The sequence below is a fragment of the Solea solea genome, chromosome 16, assembly GCF_958295425.1.
Source record: "Solea solea chromosome 16, fSolSol10.1, whole genome shotgun sequence".
NCBI lineage: Eukaryota > Metazoa > Chordata > Actinopteri > Pleuronectiformes > Soleidae > Solea > Solea solea.
Genome location: NC_081149.1, coordinates 9,313,637 through 9,335,993, shown reverse-complemented (window position 1 = coordinate 9,335,993; position 22,357 = coordinate 9,313,637). Strand labels below are relative to the sequence as shown.

The 22,357-nt window shown below is 41.5% G+C and overlaps 3 protein-coding genes across 3 annotated transcripts; 1 reads left to right on the top strand and 2 right to left on the bottom strand.

Moving 5' to 3' along the window:
- Window positions 1-389: 389 nt before the first annotated feature.
- Window positions 390-2,841, bottom strand: fzd2 (frizzled class receptor 2). Its single transcript, XM_058654550.1, has one exon. The coding sequence runs from the start codon at window positions 2,644-2,646 to the stop codon at window positions 1,006-1,008; it is 1,641 nt and encodes a 546-aa protein (XP_058510533.1). The 5' UTR covers window positions 2,647-2,841; the 3' UTR covers window positions 390-1,005.
- Window positions 2,842-3,759: 918 nt separating this feature from the next.
- On the top strand, window positions 3,760-9,301 carry moto (minamoto). The gene is made up of 8 exons (XM_058652585.1): window positions 3,760-3,878; window positions 4,137-4,264; window positions 4,864-5,036; window positions 5,228-5,323; window positions 5,468-6,872; window positions 7,498-7,632; window positions 7,858-8,035; window positions 8,115-9,301. The coding sequence occupies exons 2-8, from the start codon at window positions 4,196-4,198 to the stop codon at window positions 8,297-8,299; spliced, it is 2,241 nt and encodes a 746-aa protein (XP_058508568.1). The 5' UTR covers window positions 3,760-3,878; window positions 4,137-4,195; the 3' UTR covers window positions 8,300-9,301.
- Window positions 9,302-9,303: 2 nt separating this feature from the next.
- ccdc43 (coiled-coil domain containing 43) lies at window positions 9,304-12,824 on the bottom strand. Its single transcript, XM_058652586.1, has 5 exons — window positions 12,635-12,824; window positions 11,655-11,742; window positions 11,041-11,176; window positions 10,077-10,132; window positions 9,304-9,891 (listed from the first exon to the last, which is right to left on the bottom strand). The coding sequence occupies exons 1-5, from the start codon at window positions 12,806-12,808 to the stop codon at window positions 9,704-9,706; spliced, it is 642 nt and encodes a 213-aa protein (XP_058508569.1). The 5' UTR covers window positions 12,809-12,824; the 3' UTR covers window positions 9,304-9,703.
- Between the last annotated feature and the right edge of the window lie 9,533 nt (window positions 12,825-22,357).

The following is a 22,357-nucleotide window of genomic DNA, read 5'->3' as shown; positions in this document are numbered from 1 at the left end:
AACAGTATTCAGCTGATAGTGAGGTACTCAGCTCAATGTTTTCCCAGAATTAAAGTCATCTCCTTTTACTGTAGCTTTCTAGTGTGAGGCAACAGATGTTCAGGTGTGACTCAACACTCCGACTCCCTCCCCTCTTCTGAAAAACAACATACAGCCCCTTAACCAGAGAAATCATCACATTATCAAGAGGGAGTTTGAACATTATGGAGCACTGAAAATATGCGAAAAACAATTGAGAAAAATCCGTTTTTGCCCCGTTTACCTTGGAATTCAGAGTCAGGCCTTTGATACTTGCTGATATTTGAGACTCTGCGCACATGTTTTTGGTTAAAGGAGTGAAAATGCAGTGGGCCGGACCCACAGAGTTTCTTGGACATCATCCAACAGACTGAAATGTAGACATTCTTTTAATCCGTACAAAAAAGAAGATGATTTATGACCAGTGATTATAATAACAACATTAAAAAAACAACAAGGTCTTTGGTATGTGGCATTTTTACAGTGCAAACGTAAAGCAGGTACACTGGCAGATAAGGAAAAAGTATTTACTTTCTTTAAATACAAATATATAACTTTTTTTTAGTTTTTACAAATACTATTTACAGTTATGGTTTTAATTACACGTGAAAATGTTTGAGGGAAAGGGTCATTCCTCCACAGCTCATTTCCCTTCTTTGTGTGTTTTCGGCTGGTGGATCATAACTCCCCTTTTGACTTTATAGAGGCTTTAAGAAAAGAGCCAAGGGAGGGGGAGGTGAGCATTTCAGCACATGGCATCCTTGGCCATGCTTGTTATTTGTTCAGACAGTTAGGTTCAGTACTTGTTTATCCAGCTTGTCCTTTTGTCAAACCCCCCCTAATCCTTGGTTTGACATGAATGAGTGGCTAATAAGCTTGAGGAAAATTCAAATGCTGTAAGAAACATAGGCTACCGTGTGTGCTACTTACCATCACACACGAGAAACAGGTAATAATACACATATTAGTCCCAGTTTTTGATTTTGTCTACACAGTGGTCTCTCCCTGTTTGCCGTTTGTCAGCCTCGTGTAGAACTTATGCCAGGAATGCAGCGTCTTTCCAGACCAAATCCAGAAACCAGACGTGATGCCCACAATGAGTGTCATCAGGTACTTGATCATGTAGACGGTGAAGTCCGGGGTCATGCGGGGCCCGCTCTGCGAGGGGCACGTGATGGCGAGGCCCCTGCAGTTCTGGCTGACCCAACTGCGTTCCCAGTGAGCGCGGAAGGCCTGCTCATAGAAGAAGCAGGCGATGACAATGGTGGCAGGGACCGTGTAGAGCACGCTGAAGACCCCAATCCGCACCATCAGCCTCTCCAGCTTCTCCGTCTTGGTGCCGTCATGTTTCATGATGGTGCGGATTCTGAACAGCGACACAAAGCCGGCCAGCAAGAAGGAGGTCCCGATGAAGAGGTAAATGAAGAGAGGGGCCAGAACGAAGCCCCGCATAGGGTCCAGGTTGCTGAGGCTGACAAAGCAGACGCCACTGAGCATGTCACCTTCGATCTGCCCGATGGCCAGGATGCTGATGGTTTTGATGGCGGGCACTGCCCAGGCTGCGAGGTGGAAGTACTGAGAGTGGGCCTCGATGGCCTCGTGGCCCCACTTCATACCTGCGGCCAGGAACCAGGTGAGGGACAGGATCACCCACCAGATGGAGCTGGCCATGCTGAAGAAGTAGAGCATCATGAAGAGGATGGTGCACCCTTCCTTTTTGGTGCCCTGGACCACTGTTTTAAAGCTATCAGGGAAAAAGCTCTCATTGCACACCACCTTGTCCCCAAGGAAGTAGCCAGCGATGTAGGCTATGGAAACCATGGTGTAGCAGCCTGACAGAAAGATGATAGGACGCTCAGGGTATCTGAAGCGTTGCATGTCGACCAAATAGGTGGTTACTGTGAATAAGGTGGATGCACAACAAAGAACAGACCAAATCAAAATCCATATGCGAGAGAACTGAATCTCTTTGTCAGTGAAAAACATGTGCCCACTGTTCCTGGATGGCTCACATGGAGCTCCACAGTCCTTCACATCTAGAAACTTATAATTCAAATATGGTGGCACCCTCAGAACGTTGGGGCACCGGGATGGCCTGTCATGTGTGGAAACCTCTGAGTTGTCGTGCGAGTTCGGCACGGACAACACGGGTGGGACAGTGGGAGCAGCGGAGGAGTCGTTCTGACCCACGCAGATCTGCCCGTCTCCCAGCACGGGGAAGTTCTCACAGCGCAGCCGGTCCGGCCACTGGAAGCCGAACTTGTTCATGAGAGCCTCGCAGCCCTGTTTGGCTCTCTCGCAGATCGACCTGCACGGAGGAATGGCTTTCTCCAAAACGGTGCACACAGGCGCGTACATGGAGCACAGGAAGAACTTCAGCTCCGGGGAGCACTGTACCTTCACCAGCGGGTAAAACTGGTGCACCTCCAGTCCCGCATCCTCCTGGTTGTAGTGGCCCACTAGATTTGGCATGATGGTTTGGTTGTAGGCGATGTCCGTGCACAGAGGGATTGTAATCTGTTGACAGAATCCATGCTCCGGCACGACTATTCCGCTGTCCCCGTGATACTGCGCTGAGATCAGCAGGGGCAGCAGGAGCGCACCGAACCAGGTCTTGCAAAAAGTCATCTTTCCAAGTTTAAGACACGAACTTTATCCTGGTTGACTCACTGTAAATCAGTTTGTTGTTTATCATCAGTTCTGTAAATGGTCGATCAGCGACAGTAAGTTTCCGAAGAGAAAAGTCTCAGATTAAGTCCCGAGCGCGGCTGTCTTTGTGCCGAGTCTCTGCTTTGAACTCTGCTGCTTCACTCACTGACTTTTCCCCCCCTGGTTCCACCACCATGGTCAAGGCAGCCACAGTAATAAATACAACTTCCGGTCATGACCTTCAAAATAAAACAAAAACCGCTAGAGTTTGGGGTACTTTGCCAGGAGACCAGTGAGCAGCCACTGGGCTGAGGTCAGGAGGGCCAAATTAATAAAGTGTATGCTTTTATTTTGAAGGTTATGTAGCTTGTGTACTAGTGGTAGTTTTGCAATATTTTTTATTGTGTGGACCAGATTTTCAAGTTCTCTGTAACTCTCTGTAAATATATGCAGTTAATTCCAAAGTGGGGAAAGAATAATACATAATTTATAAACAGCAGATATATCATTTATTTTATGTGATTTTCCTTTGTGTGTGTATATAAACACACAAACACTTTTACTACTACACACAATAATTACAGTAATAACTGCTAACTAATAATAATAATACTAAAAACATCTTAATAACAATATGTATGTATATATAATTAGATTATTATGACACAGATTTATACAAAACCTTCTGGGGATATGAAAAGTAGCATTTTCCCCACCAAAAAACGTGACACATTTTACATATACTATATTGACAGTTATATTTCATTTTATTAGTCCTTACGTTAGTTAATTAGTTAGCCAAAGTCGTATTTTATGTATACATATATACAGTATGTGTAATTGTGTATGGCTTCTTTCTACATTGGCCAAGTCTCTCTGACTTTGTGACTTTCAGGTAAAATAATGGTAAACGAATTCTAATAAAAAATAGCACAGTAAAGTGAATAATTAATTTATTAACTAAAATAATCACCAAACCAGTTATTGCTCCAAATATGAAGGGGTTGGGGACACTTTACGTTGCTATGCATTCTGATCTTCTGCTTGATTTTGATTGGACGCAAAATCCGTAACTCAGCCAATGAGAGTGCAGGAGGTCGCGAGGCATTTATTCAGGGAGTTCACGAGAACACCTGGCCTGAGGACGCGATGCAAAGACCCAACAGTAATCTTTCCAACCCGTTAACGCCCCGTAACTTCATATGACTTTGGTAAGTTACTCATGTATTTAATGTGTAAATATCAACCTACAAATATTAACATAATCTGTTTTTTTCGGTGAAATTTCGGTGAGTTTTAACGCGAGTCAAAAAAGTTAATAAACTAGCTTAACCCATCAACGGCTAAAATGGCTTCTCCATTTACTTTCTCTGAAGAAAAAACAGTGTTCACTTATTGCGTCACATTTACCACAACATTTACCACACGACGGTTATTACAAACTTTTAACCCCGAGTGTCTTGTCACAGTTTTGCCAGGTCAGGAATGAAGTAAAGGATCAGTTCAGGTTCAAGGGAGACTGAGATTCATGATGGCATTCGACGGACTTCAGACAAGGAAATTTGCAAACTCACTCATCCCCTCATACCAGCACCAGGTAAGACAAAATCTCTGCCCTCTTATATTTTTACATGACATACCATATTTGCAGTGTTAAGGGTTGATGGCCGAGGAATTTCAGGATATTTTCATGTCCTGAAAACTCAGAAATGGTGTTGTTGATTTCTCCAAAAGGTATTTAGAAGTGCTGAATTTTATTCACAAAGTTCTAGAGTCATAACACTATCATTACAGCTTAGGTACAGTCGATTATTAGACCACCACCCAGTGTAAGGTGTATGCCACAGCTGCCCTAAATGAACAGTTATGGTTATTATCAAATGTATATTTAGAAGCTCTTTAACTTAAATGATATGTTTAATGCTAACATATAATTATTATTGTTATCCATGACTTTTCAAGTTTACTTGTTTACTAAAACCTCCAGAAAAAATAGTAAAGCGCATTATTATTAATTGATTAAGATGTCAAATTATCACTTTTTGCAATTTACATTATTCACTGTACTATAACTATGTGTTATTTTAGTTTTTTTTCCATTATTTTACCTGAAAGTCACACAGATAAAAAAAAATCACAAGGGAGACTTCACATATATATTTCACACAGTATCACTTGGTTCTCACTCTGTTTCAGGCTGGTGCAGATGTTGGTGGAGGGAACAATGGAAACAAGACATGGTCCTTCCTCTCCATCCCTGGTGTCTCACTGCAGAACCAAGAGACAGCATCTTATGTGCCCTGGTCTCACAATGCTCATGAGGATCCATATGACATTATCAACTGTCTCCAGAACAGCAGTATGAACAGGTATTTTTAAGTTTAATGTTCAGAATTAGTGTGTGATTTTTCAGCGCTGCACAATTCTAAATCACACTATTGTTTCATCCAGTCAAAGTGGGTTTGGGATTTAAGTCTATTAATCAGAGGCAGTTGAATACAGTATATTGAGTGAAAGTTTAATTGCAGTGCAATTCTGATGATGTGATGTCTCCTTGAAGGAAACCTACTGATAATTCTGATTATGATGGGGAGAACGAGGGTCGGATATCAAACATTTTGAATGGAGCCCATTCACAGGACAACAACACTGATAGGTATGTCAAGTTTAACATTAATAGGATTGTGTATATAATTTACAGTATGTGTTTAATTATTTGTGACTAAAAAGTGTGGTTTTAAATGTATCTCATGTATAGTCTTTAGTTTTTAATTGAAGTAAATCCTCATTTTTCTTTAAGGAGCCCTCCTACATTTAATCCATTCTGGTCTTCAAAGAAATCGAGCGAAGAATTGATGGAATATTCTCAATCAGAGGCGAAAATGCAACATAACCCAAACTTTTCCTCAAACTATGTGTCCCGTGAGGCATTCAGCAAAGCACATGGACAGTCAATGGACAAAGATGTTGGAGAGTTTTGTCCACAGTCCAATGGCCTTGCTATCAATCACCAACTGCTTTTTAATTGGGCTAATGTAGACAGGGACAACCATGTCCAGCGTGTTCAGAAGGTGCCCCCAGGTTTACCAGCGCCTAAAGTAGGAAACAATTATATGTCACTTATACAGCAAAGCAAATGTGACACATCACCAGCTGACAGAGAGAGAAGGAAGAGTCACCCTGTGAATAATTTCCCTGACTTCAGTGATGTCTTAAGATATCAGAGCCCCTGCTTTGACCCTTCCTATGAAGACAGCTACATTCAGAGCAGTACTAAGTCCAGTAGTAATGATCAGTATGTGCCACAGGTCAGTAGTTTTGAATCCTTCACAGCTGGCAAACATGGTAGCTTTCCAAACATACACAAGCAGATGTTTGGCATGTCTAATGATGACGGCTTGGTTGAACAATGTAAATTCAATGGGCCTTCAGTGTCAACAAAAAGTTCTCCAACAATGCAGAGCCAGAAACTGTTGATGGCAGATGTTGGGGTGATGCAGAGGGAGAGAAATGGAGTGAGGAAACAAATATTAAAATGTGAGGCCTTTCAAGATCATCTGCTGGAGGACCGTCAGCAGCCACAGCCATTTTCTCCATCTGTAAACCTCCCAAACCAATACCAAAGCAAGATGAGCATTCCCAGAGAGAGCATTACCCTGAACATGAACCAGGATATAAGGCACCACATCCTGCAGGGCCAGATACAGAACAAAGTCAACCCACAGATGAAGAAAGAAAATGCAATGGTCCACATGCCTGCATTTTTGGGAGAAAACCTCTTGACACGGTCACTCAACAACAGTCACATGAAAGGTGGAGCTAAGAAACAGGTTTTCACTCGCAGCCCACCCTTTGACCTTCAGGGAGGGTCACAGTCTCTGACATTCAATGGAGAAAATGGCATGGTCAGCACAGGGACTACGCAGCAGTGCGTGCCTCCCATATATCCTCGACGCTCCAGCCTTCCTCACAACTTCAGCTCCAGATCCCCACTGCTCTATGGAGATCTGCGTGACAGGTCAACAATGGATGAGTCTGCAGTTTTCAACTCCTGTGTTAGCGAAATGGTGACTGACAGAGTGGAGAACACTAATCATGGGAGAGCCTCAGTGGTGATGAATAAAGGAGGACCTGTGGTGCACCTGTACTTCCGCGTGGACGAGTGTTTCGAGCAGTGGAGGTGTTTGGAGAGGGAGAGGAAGAGGGTATGTTCTGTTTTGATTCATTTTATGTCCAGTTAGAAAATGTATAGTGATACGATTACTTGATTGTTGATCTATAAAATGTCAAGTTGTGTTTCCAAAAATGATGATCCTCTTAAATGTCTTGTTTTGTATGCCAAAACATATTATTATTAATAAACTAAATTATTCAGTTTTAATGATTTATTTGTCATGTAGAGCAACACAAACAGAAAAGATTAATATATATTTAAGAAATACTTAAGAAAACTTGTTTTAATTATTTAAAAAATACTCAAACTTGCTAAAATTAATTTAGTAATCAATACTAGATCAATCGTTGCAGTTGTTTTGTTAATATGAAGCAGATAAGCCATACATTAATATGAATATCAGGACGATAACTTGACAAAATACAGATAATTGTATCCATAGATATATATATCTATAGATAATATAATATGTTCATATCATATTCAAGAGGCTGAAACCACATAATAGATAAATCTATATAAAAGAGGACAAGAGATAGAACCGTACATATATTTTAATTTACTGCATATTTGTATTACAGCCTGAATTTAAGTACTGTCTTTTTCTTGTCAAAGTGTAAGTTTGTCATTGTGTCCTCACTTGTTTTCTGTTGTAGGCAGAGGTTGTCCTCGTCAGGACATTCGCTGGGAAACGGATTGCAGCAGTGACCAACACCTCCCTGCTAAAGAGTCCACCAAATCCCACGAGAGTAGACCACCTCCTTGTGAAACAGATAAGGGAGCAATCAAAGGTGAGAGCCCTGAATAAACTGCAACCACACTGACATCTACAGGGCAAGTGCTGGCACAGCAGCCTTGGTATGCGACTGTATTTTGCACATATGATTTCTCACTAACTCACCTTGTATTGCTTAGACCTTATTTTCCCTGCATTATTTTAACCATGATTATAGACTTCCATTTCTAAAAAAGACTGAGATGTACATGTAATGGTTAAATGTGCTGATGTGCTGCAGGTGGCAAGTCTCATGAATTGGATGGAATGCCTGCACGACAGTCCCCTCCCCAACGTCGGCACCGTGCTGAACCAGCACCACATGGTTATTTGCTTCACCCAGGCAAGACGCGAGGAGGAGTTGTCCAGCATGTCCAGACACCAGCAGCAGCAGAGAGCTTATATCACAGAAAGCAGAGGTAGCTTAGCTGCATTGGTAGGGCATGTTGCATTTTCTTCTCTCTAATAAGCCACCACTCCAATTTGCTTGTTTCATAGAGAACCTGATGATCATTGCCCTCAAGGAACTAGCCGCTACCACAAGGATGCTCCGCAAAGCCGTGTGGTGCGCTCTCCAGGTGACACTGCCCAAATCTGACAAAAGGCAGGAAAACCATGGTAACAAGGAGGCAACTTGCAGAGAGGGCCTCACCTCTTCATTCTCACAATACTCTTTTAAGTGATTCTTTAGAAGCAGACAAGCATGAGTTCAAAGTTTTGAATAAATTATTATATCCACAGTTGTAAAATTCCCCATAGGTAACAGGGTTCAACAAATGTTTTTATGGTCTTATTTACCCAGTCAATGATATTTTAGCTGCAACAAGGAGATCGTTGCGAAATAAGGAATGAATGAATGAGATTTGAAGTTTGATGATGGCTGTCGTGAACCTTCAGGTGGTTGTTTAGGATTCCCAATGAAATGTAGCTCGTCCTGCTGCATCACAACTTCATTTGTCATTGAATTAGTGTCTAATTAACGTGAATCTTGAGCAAACACCTTGTATTTTAAGGCCCTATTTATGTGGAAGATTTCAGTGAGTTCTTCCTTGTTTTACTATTTATTGGAATATTGGTTCCTGGTATTCGGAAACAATAATTGAATCATAAAGCAAAAACACGCAAAATTATTAAAATGGTCTGAATTTCTGCAGCTCTGTTTTTTCTCATGTAACATTAATGTGTTGTAAATAACCAAAAAGAAGAGAAAAAAGGCAAAGAGCAGCAATGTTCTATTTATCTGCTCTTTGGTGACAGTACTATAAATTCTTAAGTTAAGTGCTTGAATGTAAACATCACAATTTAAAAAATACACATTAGGTATAACACACATTCCTACTATTGCTGTGCAGCAAGTAAAAAAGTTCTGTGTACAGTAAAGTCTCTGAAGACACGAGTTTTACAAGCTAAATTATTCACTACAGTTTGAATTGTTCTATTAATTAAGCGTTTTGGGAAAAGTGTTTATTTCTCTTCTATTGAGTCAATTGTTTGAAAAGGAACAAACGTGTTTTAAGTTAAATGTGTTAATCCCTTTTCCATCTAGATTATTCTTCAGTGGTATCAAATATTCTTCTGTCTATTACAAAGTCATTTGTCGATACACATATACTGTTCATGTTAGGGTTTGTCAACTGCTTGTTGTTCTGTAGCTTTAAACATTTAGAAATAAAAGGAAGTTGGAAAATGTTTTTTATTGTTTTTTATTACTTGAAAAATCTTGAACCTCATTATAAACATTCAGATTATGGAACATGAAGTACGTGAAGCATAATTTAGTAACTGGTCTTGTTGTTTTTCACAGGAAACAAACAAAGGTTAGCTCTTGGATCATTTCAGGGGTAACTGTTCAAATATTTGACCCGACATGTTTTACACTTCCCCTCAGCTACATAAGAATGATTACCACATCCTTCTGCATGTGCATCCAGGAAAGAAAAGGATTAAGGACATGCACAACATCCTGAACATTGTTCTTCACACAGTAAGAAAGTATTTAACGGTCTCATGACGTCATGTTCATATTCTGAAGGTGCCAGTGAGGTCGAGCGTAAATGAGGCAAATAACATGCTTTTTTTCCACCTCATTATCTTTTGCGTTCTCCTTTCTGTGTGCGCTTCTTCTCCTTCTCCTTTCTATCTTGTTTGGCCAGTTTGTCCTTCTCCCGCTGCATCTTGTCCGTTTCCTTTTTCTTCTGAGAGTCCTCACGAGCCTGGTCCCGCTTTTGCTTTTGTCTGTGCAGCACCTCCTCCACGTTGGTGTTCTTAAACAGGGCTGATGCTTACAGTAAAGGACGGATGGATGGAAGCAAAAGTGCTATGCTAATGTATTTTTTTTTTTTTTTTAACCACCTATTGAGGTGAAACTGATTTGTATAGTCAGTGTTGTACACAAGTACAAAACAAGAGAGCCATGATTTTTACACAGCCCCTGAATATGAACAGTTTTGGAAAGGATACATTTTTCGTTTGATGGAGGGTTATATCCACTTGCTGGCTCCTCTTCTTCAGCTTCAGTGCTTTTGTCAAGGAAACAGCTCGGTGTTTATGAACCAAATCAAATGAAATCATTCAATCCTTCCCCTTATTATTCCCTGAAATGTTATGGCTACACAGTAACATCAATACTTTAAATGCACAATTCTATTCTACTACTTACTTAGGTACATATTATGGCAATGTATTCCTGTGTGCATAGGGCTGTATATACTATATAGATACTATATTCATATTATGACATAGATATATCAAGGCAAGATATTGTGTTAGATTTTGTCATATCATGATAAGGAATCTTTGTTTTGCTTCTTTAATTGTTTTGCTTAATTATCTGTGTTATAGCAATTTCATTGTTTCTAACACTTACTTTACTTTCTATTAAAAACCAAATAAATAAACCAGGTATTATCTAAAATGAAAGGTAACAACTGTATTTTAAGCATGTAACACAGATCATAAACCGTAGATATTTTATTTTAGTGTATTGTCACTCTCTATTGGCACCTAAACACCTGAAAAGAAAACTTTTCACGACCCCAGAGTGTGCAGATATATCTTGTATATCGTGATATAACCTAAAAATATTGAAATATTATGTATAAGCCATATCACACAGCCTCACCTTTTAACTCGACAGAAATATTGATTTGATTTATATCGTGATATATATATATCGATATCGAATGATATAAAAAAGTATATTGTGATTTTTTTTTCGCATAGGCACAAACAGAACCTATAGCATGTTCAGTGTCTAGTTATCTCTCAGATCACCTGGTTGACATCATGCTAAAAAGGTTATTTTGGAGTTTTGAACAATAACTATTAAAATGCCCTCCTCACGCCACCTGTAAGTGAAAACTCTAAGTGAACAATTCTAGCAACTGTCCTTTCTGTCATTTCAATATTTGCAATTCAAGGATATTCCTCGTCATCAGTGACGTTAGCGTATTGAGCAAGGAGGGCTTCTTTCCTTTTCAGAGAATCCTCAGACACATCCTTCTGTTTCACCACGATCTGTGCCTGTTTTTCGATCAGGCTGGCGATGGCCTGGACATCCGCTATGGAAGAAAAGGCAAGTTCCAATTAGTACCAACTTTTGCCTGAACAAACAGCTGCTTTTAGCAGTCAGTATGAACCTGACCTTTCAGCACTCTCAGTATTTAAAATCCATCTCTTGTAGTGTTATTGCACACTCTTACAGACTCAAAGCAAATAACTTATTATTCATGTTAGACTGGCACTTAAGACAGAATCAGTAGCAAACTGTCTTTGCTCTGTTTGGTAAAGATTTAAATGAGCTGAAGCGCCTGCTGGTATCATTTTGGACTTCTTCCTTATTCACATAATTGATTTGGTTGCGTTATGATTTTTAGCTGGACATTTATTTTCACCCACGATGCCGACAACCATGACAACTTTTTCTTCAATAGAAGCTACACTTTTATCCTTCGAGACAAGGTCTTTTGAAGATAAAACACCTTACAGTGCAATTCAGTGAGTTAGTGAATGTGGATGAATCAAAGCTACGGGACATACCATCATCTCCTCTGGCTGCCACTCCAGAGCAACACTCCGTCCACTGCTGGATGATCTGTTTGCAGACATCTATCACCGTGTCCTCATCCTGCACACAAATAGTTAACGCAAAAATTATACAAATAGTCAAGATCCATTTTAAACTGACCTCAGTTCAGCATCACACTTGATGTCACGTGTCTCTACCTGTTCTCCAAACTGACATTAGTGTGACAGTGGTTCACGTGCAGAGTGGGAATCAATGTGGTTAAATTTTTTATTTTTCGGATATTTTACAACAAAGCAGTAGTATGGTGTTTCCTTATATAAAAGCAATACCACATGCCTGGTTTACAGAGGCAACTTGAACAGTAAATTATATACAAACATGTCTCGACACCACCGGCTGTGGATTTTAAAAAGCAGGATTAGTGGACTACTACTTGAAAGTGGCGTTGTACATTCCTAAGTGTGTACCAATGCAAGGCAAGACCACAATTAGTTTAAAAAAGAAGCAAAATATCTAAATGGGGTTTGGTGTTGACAACACATGGAAGCTCTTTAGAGATATTGTGGCTCTAAAAATCACTCTCCCCTGTCTCATGCAGTCTCCCCTCAAGAATACATTTCTCAGGAATTAGCAGCCCAAAGGAGGACTTTATGTCCTTAACATGGGTCACTGCAGATCATGTATTACCATGTATGTGGGTCAAACTGACACGAAGATCAAATGAAGGACAGATATATACACATATATCTATATATAGCTTGTAAATAAGCTAAGGATATTGAGTTTCAGGGGGAAAAAAACATACTTGTACCATGTTTTCCCCTAGTAACAGTTTTAAACCCGCGAACACCATACAAGGGTTAACAATACTCCTTAAGTGTGTCTTAATTTGGACATTGTGGTCCCTACAGGACAGACGACACCGGCGCTGTCACGAGACGGACAGCAACAAACGAGTCCACAGTGACACACGCCGCTTTTGGATATTCACCAGAAATGCGGATAAAATCCCTTGAAGCGCGTCCTCTATCTCTTCGACACTGTCCTCTTCTTGTAGGACGCCTAGAATGTAGGCGCCGTACACCTCCCGGTCCACGTCTAACGAGTCCAGACGGTCATTTAACCAGCTTTCAAACTCCCCGGCGTCTCGCCCGGGCGCAGCCATCTTGGCCCTTTGGGGTCCTTCGGTGACGCACGCATTGTCCTTTGCCACTGCCTGATTCAAAAAGGCACGTTTATTTATGTATTTGTTTATTTTATTTTTTTAATATGACATATACAAGAATGTTATAGGCATACATAAAGATCGGACAAGTTCTTAGACCGAACATTTTCGGGAATTAATTTCCTGATGAGATTTAAAAGTACTTTTTGAGTTCCCTAGCTCTGCGACATTGATGGCAAACGCAGTGTTGCCAGATTGGACAGTTGGGCTTCGTTTGAACACGTTGTGCTGGAAAAAGAACATTTGTTCAGGTTTCACTACATTTTGCTTTTTTTTTTTAGAAAATATTCCACAGAAACTAAACAAAAAAGTTGCCATTATGTGACCAACACGTAAAAACCTACACATTTCGATAAACTGCTGTGTCCTCTCTAGTTAATGGAGTTTCACCATGAAATCACTGTCATATTTTTGTAACAATAATAGTGCGTTAAAGGCCTTTTCCTCTCAATCCTGGTAAATACAAACAACTAATTGCAGTTAACCACTCTTAACCATACCCCAACGTTATATAAACCCAACCCTAAAGAACTTTGACCTCCGTTTCTCCCGCCAAACAATCAGATCAGCACAGACATTCCGCACCTGTGAGTTAAATTGCTTTTTCATGTTTATATTTATTCATTTGTTTGATTTACAGTTCTTTATCCTTGATAGATTCCTGTGTTTAAAGACTGGAGCAAGGCCATAGAGATCGCATGGATTTGGAACGCGTCACAGATGTAAGTTGAAACCTTTTGATTTAATGTGACTACTTTGCTTAATTAGTCAAATGATTGAACCATGATTAGGAAGGCAATCTGTCTTGGCAATTTGGTTGTCTGATTGCACTCGTCTGTTTGTGTTATCCTTTTTGTCTTTGGTTATTTAGTGGCGTTTTTGTGTGCTTATGACGTGTTTCTCGAGAGGTTGTGATTTGGGCTGGTTTTTTATCGAGGTGGGTTTTTTTCGCTGTGTTTGGGCTGGAAACTGTCAGTCAGATCTGGCAACCCTGGGCAAAAGCCATGATCACCACTTTTTGCAATTGTTGGTTTAAGGGTTATGCTTTGAGCCGTGAGGAATAAGCAGCTCTGTAAGAACACAGGTGGCCAGATCACACCGAGAATCTTAAAATCAAGTGATGATGTCTATTCCATTTCATCAAATCACCACACAAATGCTATTATAATTGCTCCTCCCTGATGTCCACCTGTTTTACTTGAAGGAAACTATTTTGCCACCTACTGACTAAATCTGAGAAGCTGATGATTATCACCTATAAGCTAAATTACAGCTTGTAGTCTATGAGCCTGTCAGAAGTCTGGCTGAATGAGCATGTCTTTGTCCTACTGCCAGCCTGATTTGTTAAATTAATTTCAACAGCCAGATTTTTAATCAGTGTTAAATGCCAAGTGTTGGCAGGCATGTAAGTGCCCTGGGATACTGCCATGAATCCACCAAATTCTTGATTGAAAATTAATGTTCGACTGTCCCACAGTTTACAAAAGTACTTGCAGTCACACGGAGGCTCAGGGCACGAGGCATGCCAGTACTAGATTAATTGAAATGCTGATTCCAAAAATAATCAGCTATTCTTCTGTAATTTATTGGGCTGCTGGCAAACATATAGCAATTGGCAGAATATAGTCGTCATCACCACATACCGATAAACTGAGAAACTGTGTTTCCACTAAGTGGGAGACTTTGATAAAGTTTGATTGTAAACCTTTGAGCAGGTGGATTCAGTGTCTCTAAAGGTTGAGAATCACTGCGTCATAAGTTCAGGTTGTATAAGGTCACATTTATTTTTAGCATGTTCCAATAACTTTTTCATTACCCGAGTCTTCGCTTGAGCAATGATATATCCCGTATATGTAAAGAATAGAACAAACAAGTGTGATGTTCTACTTTTGCCCACTAGGTGGAACTAGAGGATGGAAATTTGTTCGGTCCCCCTTTAAACAGCTGAGTCTTGGATTTAGTTGCATGAGTGGCACTGATTTGGAGATGACTTACAAATTGCTACCACACTTTGTTAAAGCACAGTTGTAAGCAGAGCCATGGAGTAGGAACGTGTCCTGCCAGCTGTTTGTTTGTCCTCTTTCATTTGACACTGGGACAAGACAACACCTTGCAGCTGTTTGAATACATGAAATAATGTCTGGAATGACTTGATGCTGCTTACAGAATGCGGTGTGTGTGTGCAAAAAGGCGGGGTTATTAGTTACTACACACACACTCACCTTCCAACTGCTCCTACAAAATGGCTTCACACATCACTGGCCTTGCAGTAATGAAGTGTGAAGCCTGTGACGCCACAGGGAGCCTACCGTGTGGAACTGTACTTTCAATGTTAGTGCACCAACCTGAAAATAAACCCCACCTACAGCTCAGATATATTTGTTCACGCTCACTTTTAACTTTGTGAAGGCACAGCTCGCCCTCAAACTCTCAAAAATGTAATTCAAAACAGAGAGTACATACAGTATATATACACATGTGTGTGTATATATATATATATATGTATGGAATGGTGCTCCCATGTTTGCAGCCTAATTTGTCTGTTTGTGCTCAGTGTTATTCTAGATTCTAATTAGTGCACTCTTAAGAGAGTGTGTAAGTGAAAAGGAAGCTGTCAGTACAATTGGCTGGCTTAGTCATAACTTCGGCTCAGGGGCCCAGGGTCGATGCATAATGATGTTGCTTCTCTTAATATTGTGTAGCTTTAGGACGCCTGTCCTATTTATATTGAGGGACTGTGGATTGATGCGAAATGACGAGGGCCGCGAGGTGCATGAGTGGGTGGGCATCCACATGGTCTGCTCCACAGGCAACCCTCTTACTTCTGTACACACACACACACACACACACACGCATGCACACACAGATACACACTTGTCTTCATGTCCCAGTGCCACCAGCCTTAGAAAAGCCCTACAGTCTCACTGTGCAATGTCCTCTCTCTGTCAACATATCCTCCATCGCAGCATTAATGTGACAGAATATAACCAGAGCCCAGAACAACCAGGCAGTGCAGAGCCATGAAAAAAGCAGCATGTGTAACAGCGGTGTTTCCACATCTTCTCCAGCTGTTTGCTTCCTCATCACACAGTAGCTCGACTTACAGCAACGCTGGAAATTTAAACTGCCTCTAATTCTGTTGAATAAACTTGTCAGAGCAGCCTCTCAGTTAATTTGCGTCCAAGATTATTGTAAAACACATGGAATTAGCCACAGTTTCAGCAATGTACTAATTAAATTAATAGAATTAATGGTACGTTTAAAGTACAGACTAATTTCCATTATTGTAAAGTGTACAGTGGTTGACTGCAGTGAGAAATGATGAGTGAGCAGATATCAACAGCTACAAATCACTTACATTGCAATAATAATAACTTAAATGATTTAGTTACATTTGTTGTTGCTAGGCATAAATAATAATAATCATACATTTTATTTATGAATTGCTTTGAAAAATTCTCTCTGACACATAACATGATTTATACATCAAAGGCAGTTTGACAAAGACAAAGATTTTTATTAGCAGGATGATTTCATTTCCGCCCCTACAACACACAAATGCTGGTTTTGGATTCTTTGTGTGGACACTCGTAGACATACTGCATTACCCTAACCTTAACTAATCACTCCAATCCAACTTTATTTATAAAGCACATTTAAACCAACAGAGTATGCATACAATAGACATAAAAACATACTATAAAACAAACATGAGAGCACCATCAAAATTAGTAAAACAACATGAATACAAGTTCAACTCACATTGTGGGAAAAGCTAATGAGAACAAATTCTAACCCTAACCCTAGTGTTTTAGTCAAGACCACCTACACCGAGACCAAGTCGAGACCAAGACCACAGTGTATCGAGACCAAGACAAGACCAAGACTTTGAGGGGTCGAGACCGAGACAAGACCAAGACTTTGAGGGTTCAAAACCGAGACAAGACCAAGACCGAGGCAGTAAAAGTTGGACGTGGTCCCAGCCGTCTCCGTTAGCGTCGCTTTGCAGAATTTACACGTTGCGCTGTGTTTTCTTTTGGAGGTATTTATGCACAAAAAGTCTTTGTGGTTCAGGTAACCACATTTTATTATAGATGAGTTGGCTGACATCTTCTCACGGCCTCTTCTCCTGTCACTCACATGCACTTTTGTGGGGGGGCGTGTGAAAGGGGGCGGGGGGGTGACAGCCATTAACAGTGACAAAAATTTCAAATGATAAATGAGTCAAGTTAAGGGTTGTACCCGAAGCAATACGATTTATGCAAAATCACAGTAACGATATTAACAAGTTCATCCAAAAATGTCTTGAGATAAAATCCAGAGTCTGCTTTGTCCGAGACCGCGACAAGACCGAGTAAAAATGCAGTCGATTCCGAGACGAGACCGAGACCTTCAAAAAGTGGACCGATCTCGAGTACTACAACACTAGCTAACCCTAAAACCAGGTCTTAAGCTCAAAAGCCCAATTAAAGTTGTGTGGACAAGCCAAAATGTCTTCACAAACATAGATTTGTTTGACAATTTGTCCACACAGCCTATGTAAGACATGTACACACACTTCACAAAATGTACCGCCATTTGATCCTTCTGATGCACACCCCTGTTCACACAACAACTGAAATATGTTAGACTGCATCTTGAATGTTGTGTGTCATAATAGAAATTTAAAAAAGAAGAAGTCAACATTAGCACATTAACCTTGGTGTAATGTTCTTCTTCTTAGAGCTGGAACTGACAAACTATGCAGTCAACACTAGCAGCAAAACAACAGCAAGGATTCACTACTGATCACTAATGACACATAATGCAACTTGTAAACAAAAAATAAAGTTGCAAGGACATTTGTTTTTCTTTATAAACTTGTGCACAATTAGCAAGAGCTGGAACTTAAAAGTGTGTTTTTTGACTGCCATTATTGTCTCCTTTCAAAACATTTGTTTCCTACAGTGAATCCTGTATAGGTTTGGTCAGAAAGGCACAACCTGTTAGGTCCTATGTTGGTCGGCCCCTAAATTGAGACACAACTGATAAATTACAGTTGTGTCAAAAAGTTTAAGCTCAGGTAAATAGTGTTTAAGTCAAAGTTGGATTTCGTCTGGGTCCTTGTTGAGCGCAACACCTCCAGCAGACAATGGTCAGTCATTAAATGAAAGATGTTTTGTTTGACTCGTTTAATGATCTTTATGTGGCTGCTTGGAGTTCTCCTTCAGTGGCCACACAGCAGCGGTGCACGCTGGTCCATCAGTTTGTTCAAGCCCAGAAACTGTATGTCTCTATGCAGGGGGACAAATTAGCGTGAGCTGATGGCCAAAGGGAATAATCTGGTTATGTGTAATGACGGCTGTTATTATGCGTCGATCAGGTTGAGTGTGCTGGTGGTGGACTTCCCACATCTCCCTCTCAGGAGGCACGCCGCCTTTACTCGGCTCCTCTATAGCTTTTTAGTCTGAATCGCAGGCAATTAAAACCTCTCCATGTGAGTGTGGAGAAAAGGTAATGAATATGGAACACTAACTCAGAGAAGTCCAGAGAGACCGCTTGTCGAGTTCTGAAGGTTCCATTCTGCAAATCATTGAGAAGTACAAAGACCATTTGACAGTGTTTTTTTCCTCCCTGTCCCTTGCTTGGTTTGCATATGACTCCTCAAATGGGGGCCCAGAGGTTTTAAAAATGCGACGTCCATAGTTTCCAGGTTGGTGAACCTCCGTGACCTATGACAGCGTGGAGAAACTTTTTGTCGCGGGTTTGGCGCCCTGCCTGGATGACCGTGCCAGCTCTTGCAGCTTCTGTGCGGAACAGACGAGTGATGAGACGGGGACGGGGGGGGTGGCTGAGTGGATGCGTCTAGACAGCCAAGTGGAGGAGGGCAAATATTTAGTAATGCCACTTGGGGAGGGGATTCAGGCCTCCTCTTAGCCACAGAATCAGGCCATGTCTCTATTCTGCTCCCAGAGCTGCTTCACACTCTGTATTCAGGGTCACGGATCTCATTTCTTGGATAATATTTCAAGCTGGCCACAGATGGGGAATTAAATTGAAGACCTGGCTTGGTATTGAGCATAAAGGATGGATTTCCGGGGTTTCTAAGAGAGATGGTATGAAAAAGGAAACGCATACTGTAAATGTAGCTGTACTTTTAAGGCTTTCTGAATAATTACACAGAATGCTGACTGATGTGTGTGTGTGCTCATCTAAAGTGTAACGACCCCCGCAGTCATCGCTTCTTTTCCACTCTGACACTTGATCTTAAAACAATGATTGTGTGGCTCAGTGTGGCGTTTGCCATAGATCTCGGTCCGTTCTGTGCCACACTTAGATAAATCTGCAATCAGCTGAATTGCTGTCAGGCGACTTCCTAACAAGGCGACTCAAACCAGGGTAAACATTGACTCGAGTGAGTCAGCACTGACAACAATAGGAACCCGTCTGATAGTGTTCTGGCAGCATGGCGACACTGAGGGGAGAGTAAAAAGTTGGAGGGAGAGAGACAGTGGTCCGATGAGGCTTGTGCTTAGACTCAGACTGGCGCTGGTGTCACATCTGCTGATGGGCCAAGTCAACCCTGCTCTACTGGTAGCCGTCACTCACCCACACACATCAGACAGCGCACTGCAGTCTCACACCACCTGTGTCCTCGCAAAAGTCTTCATGATGATCTGTCTCTCTGGACACTCCTCAGAGCACACACACGCACACACGCACACACACACACACACACACACACACACACACACACACACATGGAAGTAAATCTGTCAGGTGATTTCCAACCATTTGTGGCCTGTGACAGTTTAAATAATAATTTTTGTCATTTTTATCAATGTGTGTTTCTTAGATTTTAGACATGTCAATTTGCCTCAGTGAAGACATTTGTCATTACATTGGTATTTTCACTGCAGAACACAAATTCAGCTTATTGTAAATTCTACAGTGAAACTAGAACCGTGGACTGTAAATAAAAGTAGAAGTAGTAGGTCTGGAAAAATCAATGCACAATGCCTGAAACCTGCCTTTTTTTTAAATGACTACAGGGGGCAACTGATGCAAATTACCAGTGACCTCATTGGTAAGGAGGAAACAATAGAGGTGTCAAAAAAATTATAATCATGATATAGAAAGAAAGCCTCAAAATAAACATATACATTTATAGTCCATTGATGTTATGTATACATTTGTATTTGATTCAAGATTTTATTAACATGTAGCTGCATTGTCTTGCTTGTGTATCAGGACATGGACACAGGTGTAGGTGGACGTGCAGTGGACAAACTATAACTATAGTCAGACCCACTATATGCTTTTCCAAATGTGGTCATAAACCAAAATGGTGTTGGGAACAGCAGTTCATCAACCATTGGGTGACATCGCGATGCCTTAATACTCAATTTAAATAGTTTCCAAGTATTTCAACCCTTCAACCTTTGATGCACTGAAACAATTGACTTTCAAACCACAGTTACAAGCTGAGGTCACAGAAAATGAACCTGCAGCCACAGAAAAGTTGCAGTCACAGTGAAACTCCTGCATAATTTGTCTTCCTCTCTCTCCCTCGCTCTCTCTCTCCCCTTTAGAGCAGCACCGCTGCACACTTAGTGAATTTTCAGCAGGCGCACAGGCCTAATGTCATCAGCACAGGATAGGATACATATCTGTGGACCCCACCCCTCTGAGATAATGAAAGCATTTGTGTCACTTTAATGTAAAGCCTTGCAGGATGCACCCATCTGTCTACAGCTGTGCGGTTACAGCTGTGCGGTTACAGTGCGTCTCACCAGCATGTACAAGAGCAAATTACAGCTTATTAGTACTGATACCAGCAGTGACACCATTTATCAAGGAAAACATCTTACGCTCTCCCTAATTGTCCCCCTCTAGGCTCACTGTTATGTGGACCAGTATCGACGGCCAGGCAGTCATTAGGGCGTCACATTCGAGCTGATGAGCGTGGAATTCAGGGGACATGTCTGTGCTGATGTGCTTAATATGATGCGAGTAGAATGACACTTCGTCTGGAGCCGCTGAGGTGCTTATTTTTAATCTAGGTGAGGATATCCAGACAGCCGCCTTTTGCTTTTTGTGCTTCTATTTGTGAACTCCTGATAGAGCACTGCAGCTAACACAGGGCTGGAGGTGGAAGGAAGGCGCGCTGGGATATGAATAGATGGCAGGGAACAGGGCACCGGGAGGTGGAAAGGGCAGTGGATTTGAATGCGTCAAAGAACAAGAGAAAGTAGCTGATATTCAAGTATATCTGCCAGCCTTCGCTGACCTGAGAGTGAGTGACAAAGGGTGCAGGTCACCCAGTCTGTCTGAGCCTCTCTGTGTCTGCTCAACAATGGGCTCTTGTCTGATCCAGATATGCTACCTGTCTGTCACGTCTGCCGCCTGATATTTTGTCACTTTTGTCTGCGTGGTCATTTTCTGCACATGAATGTCTGTGTGCGTTTCTGTGGTTAGATTGTGATCTGCGTCGGGGTGGAATTGTCCCCGCTGCTGCCCTTTTTGTTCACAGCGATACCTCCCTCCTGCCACCTTTCACTTCACACTGCCAACATCCCCAGGGAGTGACGGATAGAAATCTCGAGCAGAAGCCAGGCTCTCAGCAGCTCAGCACCTGCTCCCAAATGCTATGATCTTTTAAAGAGGCTTTACCTGTAAAACTCTGAGACGCCTCCCAGCCCACGTCTCCTGTTGTCAGGTTTCCATTGCTATCTACTCGCACACTGAAGCAATTTTGCCTCAAGTGTCCACAGACTTGTATCTTTCACCCGTGCACTGTGAGCTTACATACAGTAGATCCCATCATGTGCATGATCCTTCTCCCCCCGCGCCCCCCCATATGTTCCAGTGATCAAGTCTAGCTTTTCTTTCATTCCAATTAAAAAGCTTTGATGTCTATCTGTGGAATGGGTGAAGCATGGGAAGCATCTCTTTTCTGCTGCCTCTTGGCTACCAGAGGCCAGACGTGTGCTGGCAGAAGATAATCTGCAGATCTCACACAAACAAGATAACACACAAAAAAAGAGGAAGTGAGAGAGAGAGAGGGGGAAAGAGAGAGACGGATTTATTCCCATCCTCTTGCCTGTCAGGCAACTCGCTGAACAGACAGGGGAATTTTTTTGGCAGCAGTACTAATGTGGTGACGGTTGTTGTTTCCTAAACTGATTTCCTTAATCCTCCGCTTGTTCCACGCTTTGTAAACACGGGGGCTTGATTTTGTAATCTGGGAGGTCCCACTGATGTACACACACACACACACACACACACAAACACACCAACAACTTATCTCTCTTACCCCGTCCTCGTCAGCCTCTGCCCTAATTAGTCAGAATTAAGACGAATGCCTAGGCCTCCGACGATCAATTGGTATTGAGCGGACCTTCGCTCGCCCCTGCCTGAAGGCCTCTCTTGGCCGGCAGATCATTTATATAAATCGCTTTGGTTTTTCTTTCCTTCCCTCCTTCTCACTCTTCTGTCCACCTCGTGCAA